The sequence below is a fragment of the Amblyomma maculatum genome, chromosome 1 (genome assembly GCF_055883805.1).
Source record: "Amblyomma maculatum isolate TAMU_Amacu chromosome 1, ASM5588380v1, whole genome shotgun sequence".
NCBI lineage: Eukaryota > Metazoa > Arthropoda > Arachnida > Ixodida > Ixodidae > Amblyomma > Amblyomma maculatum.
The window spans coordinates 241,930,521-241,936,717 of record NC_139344.1 but is presented as its reverse complement, the minus strand read 5'-3'; the positions used below and the strand labels follow the sequence as shown (position 1 = coordinate 241,936,717).

The 6,197-nt window shown below is 46.2% G+C and overlaps 1 protein-coding gene across 1 annotated transcript; it reads right to left on the bottom strand.

Annotated features, from left to right (window-relative positions):
- Positions 1–245: 245 nt before the first annotated feature.
- On the bottom strand, positions 246–5,941 carry fz (frizzled class receptor). Its single transcript, XM_084590715.1, has one exon. The coding sequence runs from the start codon at positions 5,871–5,873 to the stop codon at positions 4,179–4,181; it is 1,695 nt and encodes a 564-aa protein (XP_084446841.1). The 5' UTR covers positions 5,874–5,941; the 3' UTR covers positions 246–4,178.
- Between the last annotated feature and the right edge of the window lie 256 nt (positions 5,942–6,197).

Here is a 6,197-nt window from a genome sequence, read left to right as displayed (position 1 = left end):
ACCAATTCTGTGAGCTAAGAATGTGCAGATTGTTGCAAACAAGTTTCATTTGAAACATATTGAATGCTTTCTGATGTTTTGAAAACAGGCCTACCTGGAGACTAACTAAAGCAGGAATGAGTGCCACCATCAATCCACTTAATTAGTTGCATGGAACTAACATGAAGTAATTCTGGATACCTTGTCACAGCTAGGACATCACTGAGCAATATGCTTACGACAAAACACTCCCAATGCTCCATGAAATATTGAAAGTATGAAAGCATGCTTGCTACTCTGATCCCAGTCTGTGTGGCACTAAGTATTTTAGCAACAGAATTTCCAAGGTGCGCCCAACAAGACATCCCAGTAGTCCGCTTGCAACTGCCAAGGCAGAAGCTTAACATGCAGCCCCTCAAATATTTGGCAGTTGTAGCTGTTGTTGCGCTGACCATTTACTTTCATAAGCTGGAATCAAATGGGAATGTCATCATGTCCTCCTGCTTATGCATTCTATCTTTGCAACACCTAAGATGAATCTAGACACACAGAAGTATCAGGCTCCATCAACAGTTACCTTTTCTCTGTTGGGAAGGCTAAATTACCTTTTCATTCCCCAACTTCAAGTCTTCCGTTACTACTAAGCTCAGTAGAAGATACTTCCTAAAATAGCTCTGCTCTACTTGGAAATATCATTCACAATGTCAAGCAATCATATTTTTGGCCTGGCCTTTCCGCCCCCACAAGCACCTTCCTTTTTCTGGGATTTATGGCAGATTTCATCAGCTGCCCATTCTCACGCAAACACTGAGTAATAAATGCAACGAAAACCATGAGTTAATTCATTCCCATCAGCATCAACTGCCATAACTGATCAGTAGTGCATTTCAATGTGCATCACTATGCTGTCTCATGGTTCATCTTCCCCAATTTTCTACCAGTGAGTTTTCTCTCTGTCCACTTGAACAGGAATCAGACCAGTATTTGTGCAGTTTTAAAGATGAAGGATAAGACCACAACCCAGAAAGTTAAGAACTAGCACCTACTGTTCACATTATCAGGGCAAAAACACCTTGCACTAGTAGTCGACATCCATGTATCTAGCCCTAAGCAGGACTTGACTTAACCTCACGACAACAGACAAGGAGTGTGGTACAACACCTTACGTTGAGCTTGGAGCCATTGCATCGGTGTTTATGTGTGCACATATGCCTTCCACCTCAGAGTACAGACCTCAGTGCAGTGAGCACAGGTCACTGCACTTGCTTACACCTGGTTTGCATTAAAGACCCTTCCCATACGAAAAAAAAAAAAGGCAGAAGTCAGAAACCGTACACATGAAATACTGCAGTGAAAAGAAAGGTTCTATTTAAAACAAACAAACATAGCATGAGCCAACGTACAATAGAGTAAAATGACAACTGGTTGCGGCATGTGGCACAAGCAGCTTTAGCAGCATGCACCATAGCTACCCGGTTCCATAAAATGCAGAACACAACCATGAAAATGTACATCTTTAGGAACCCCTGATGCTGACACTATATACACTGAATGAACACCTTTGTCACTGTTGCACCAAGGGCATTCCAGTGCAATGGTGAAACCGACATTATGACCTCCGACACTTGAAAGTAAAAAGCTGCACCAAACAAGAAAGACTTCATCAGCGCTGCCAAGCATAGGGGTGTGTGACAGCACAGGGGAGTGTATGACAGCATAGGGGTGACAACATATGGGTGCATGACAGCATCGAGCCATACAACTAGTATCGAATGCAAAGAATCTTTACTAAAACTTCTCAATTTTGAGCATTAATTCATCCCAGCATGCATGACAGACACACATTTCAAGAGTAGTGTCCTGCACTCAACTGCATTACTACTATTATCTCCAGTACAGGACTGCAGGAAGGAATGCTACACAGTGCCTCTAGCACCTAGCACGCTCCCACTCGAGAGCTCACAGTAAATGTAAGCAACAGAAGTCTAGATAACCCAGGTAACACCTGAAAGGCAGATCTGCCCCAATTATACAACTAGCCACGTTTTACCACACTTTTGAAAGATGTCAGTAGGCTCCCGAGTCACAAAACAGCAATCACACGTAAGAGTGATGTACTGGGAATGCAGATAAGCGGTTTAGCTGCCAAAACCAATGGTTAAAACCTTCTCAAATAACTTACAGTGCCAAGTGAATTTTTAAATGTTCAAGTTTGTCATAAAAATGCATAAATATATATTTATATATAATATATACTGTAAAGTACCATTTTATACATTAAAAGGCAAGTAACTGTCGCCAGCAACAAGCACTGAACACTTCTGTGCGTTCCTGTCACACAAGCTGTGATCACACAATAATCACCAATGAAAGAATGAATGCCAGCTCAAGCAACATCTAATAGAGGCATCAGCTGACCTTTGTGAATTCATGAAGTCACTGTATGCTATGAAAATACCCGATTTCCAATAAGCAATGAACGGTGTCTTCACTTGAACATGCACACTCTACTTACAAGAAGTAACAAGTCAAACACATTAAGGGCTAGATGCAGGCAAACACTATAATAAAAGGAAATGCATAAAAATTTCTCATTATTTATAGCATCTGAAAGATGTCACAAGGCTGCTAACAATGAGGGTGACTAAATTAAAGTGCACGCACAGTCTTTGCTTGGTGTATTGAATGTGCCACTTAATTGTCTGAGTATTAATGTCTCACAGAAAGGCAAACAGCACTCTTAGTTACATAGCCAAGCTTCTGCAATTAGTTTTGATCAATTAAATGAATATGCAAGCAGACTATCCCCACACAAAGCCAGCGTTAACTGCCTACTTCTGTTATCACGCATTATTGAGCACATGCATCTGTGTGCACACACCACATTTTTACATCAGCATCCCTTGCAGGCTAGGGATTTTTAGTATAAAGCAGGCTAGAGGATCTTTAGTATAAAAAAGTGAGAATGAAGCAGCAATGTGCGTGGAGTTACTTCTTGGCTCATGATAGATGAGTAAAAACTGGTCATGCCCCAAAAAATGCGGCAATCTAAAACGAACACCAATTGAGAGATTTGAGCATATTTTAGCTAGACATATCAAAAGGCTTTATTAAAAATTCTCAGGTGGCCAGGAGAAAAATCTGGCAGTGTAAAAACATTTGTATAAATGTGCGGCTTAAAAAAAAGGGTGCATGAAAAACCATACAAAGTGTTTTTAAACACTGATATGAACAGAAACATGGAAATAATGTGCGCCTTTGACTCTGGGCATTAACAGCTAGAGGCCTGCCATCCTTTGTACAAGCACTCAAGCAAATACATTGAAATAATGCACTTTTCAGTTCTTTGATCATGTGTCCCTCCTTTGCTTACATGTATGTGACAGGTTGTTCTCGAAAATCGTCTTGTGCACACCAATTTATATACCCCACGTTAACAGCAATGACAGCATTAATGCCTGTGCAGTCTCACTCATGTTGCTTTAGCAGTAGAAGGAGTTAACACACCCAGACGGTAATCAACAAACATAAATTACACTGAAGCAAAGTCAACTGGCTTCTAATGGCTTCAGGAGTATGATTTTATCAAACTCCCCTTTCAGAAAGGTGCAAAAAAATATGCACTATTTACCTGCTCCACTTTTAAGCGAGTGAACCAGATTCTCTTTTGCAAGTCTACTTGTTATTACATATATGCTACTATTTATGTGCTGTCAAGATTGCTTGGCAGGACGACCACCTTTGTTTTACAGTCCTTTGAGAATGAAATATAAGGCGAATTGAAAGGTCATCAAACATCACTGCGAGTCATTCTCGTGGCTGCATCTCAGTGGCACATGGAAAAGATAAACTCTACATGAGCCTACAGCAAGTTACTGATGACGGTCATGGCGATTGCAATTCATGCATGTATGGCAGCCGCATCAGTAAGCTTGACCAATATCGCCTCCAGAAGAATTCCTGACTTCTGCAAGCGACATGAGTCACGAATATGTGAAGAGTGCATCCGCCAGGCGAACAGTGCACCCTGCACGGCCAGTACCACCTTCACCCCTCAGAGCGAAACGACGCCGTCACCCGCATTCAGTGACGATGTCGTTTCCACCGGCCGTTCGCGTTGGCACGGCGTAACAAATCGGGCCTACCGTTAATGCGCTCGCACGCGCGATTCCTGAGTAGATGTTGGCTGAGACCGCTGGTCAGACGTACGCCTCTGCCCTGCGCCTCGCTGGCGTAGACGTCAAGTTCTGCAAGCGGGCGTAAAAGTTTCTCCACGAAGCGAATGTCTTTCCGGACCATATCCAGACGCCCGAAGTGATGCCCACAATGAGAATGCCCAGGTACTTGATCATGAAGACGTAGAACTCGGGCCGGCGCAGCGAACGATCGCGACGGTTACACGACGGTTCTGGGCACGGAATGCTCCAACGTTTCTCTGTGTTTACCTGCCAGTGCCAAGCAAGCATCCAGTCGTCGAAGTGAGCTTGTTCGTAAAAGTAGCAGCAAAGTACCGTTAGTGCCGGCAAAGTATACAGAAAAGAAAAGATGCCGATCCGAACCATTAGCTTTTCCAGCTTGTCTGTCTTGGTGCCGTCGTGCTTCATCACAGTCCGAATATGGCACAGAGATATGAAACCTGCCATCAGGAAGACTTTTCCCAGGGCAAGATAAACAAACAGCGGCGCCAGGACGAAGCCGCGTAGGGCGTCCATGTTCCAAAGACCCACGTAGCAGACTCCACTGAGCACGTCCCCTTCCACTTTGCCCATGGCCAGAATAGTAATCGTTTTCACGGCCGGTATGGTCCATGCAGCGAGATGGAAGTACTGCGAGTTGCTCTCGATTGCTTCGTGGCCCCACTTGAGTCCGGCGGCCAAGAACCAGGTCAGGGTAAGGACAACCCACCAAATGGAACCAGCCATGCTGAAGAAGTACAACACCATAAACATAACTGTGCAAGCCTCCTTTTTGTTATTCTGCGTAATCGTGCGGACCATTTCAATGTTACTCTGTCCACCAGGTACTTCGAACGGTTCGTTACAGGCCACTTGGTCACCTAGCACAAAGCCTGCGAAATAGGTAGAAGACACCATCAGGTTACAAAACGAGAGGAAGATGATGGGCCGCTCAGGGTAGCGGAACCTCTGCATGTCGATGAGGAATGTCAGTACGGTAAACAGCGTCGACACCATGCACTGTATAGCCCAAGCGCCGATCCAGTACCGCGAGAACTTGAGGTTTTCGCCCCTAAAAAACATATGATGACAAGGCATGCCACAGTTCTTTTCCTCTTTACCGCGGATGCGGAACACATAGTCCAAACCAAGGGGCACACGAAATTCGCGTGGGCAGAGAAAGCCGCGACTCACAAGCGGTCCTGTCGAATTCGGCGACGATGGCGCGTGATTGATGCGATGCTCAGTAACATTTTCGCCGACGCATAGTTTGTCAGAGCCAACTTCGGGGAACTTGTCACACTCCAGGGACTCTGGCCACTTGAAGCCGAACTTGTTCATTAGGTGCTCGCAGCCCTCGCGCGCTGACATGCAAAGCGAGCGGCACGGAGGGATTGGATACTCCAAGATCGTGCACACAGGCGCGTACATAGAGCAGAGAAAGAACTGCAAGTCCGGCGAGCACTTGACCTTGACCAGTGGAAAGAACTGGTGCACTTCCATCCCAGCGTCCTCCTGTTTCTGATGGTTCAACAAGTTCGGCATGATAGTCTCGTTATACTGAATGTCTTTGCACAGCGGAATCGTAATAGGTTCACAACGACCATGATGAGGAATCGTGCGGTGCTCTGTCACCCGAGAGCTCACCACTTGGCCCAGGCCGGGTGCTAGCAGCGCTGCCAGCGCTACTAGGCCTAGCACGACGTTTCGGGGCCGCATCGCGCCCGCGTTTCCTAGGCGATGGCAGCCGTTGGGTATACGTCCTGGAGACCTCCGAGAGCACGGGCTTCAAGCACACTACATGGCGTCGACTTAAGGCTGGCCGCACGGCACTGTTGTTGTTTCGAGTCAACGTCACACGCTACCGAAACAGAGACATGCCCGCGCGTACCGCTCGCCTTGGATGTCTTTCGCCGCTGCCTCGCTGCTACGAGCGGCCGAAGTTGCTCCGGCGATGTCTCCTCACCCAAAACCCGCCGAACCGTCGGTCCGCTCCATTGGCTGTCGGCGCACTAGCAGCGCCCGTCCGACCAATGCGCGGCC

Excerpts from the sequence above, each read along its gene's own strand:
- fz (XM_084590715.1), bottom strand. The coding sequence starts at position 5,873 with ATGCGGCCCCGAAACGTCGTGCTAGGCCTAGTAGCGCTGGCAGCGCTG.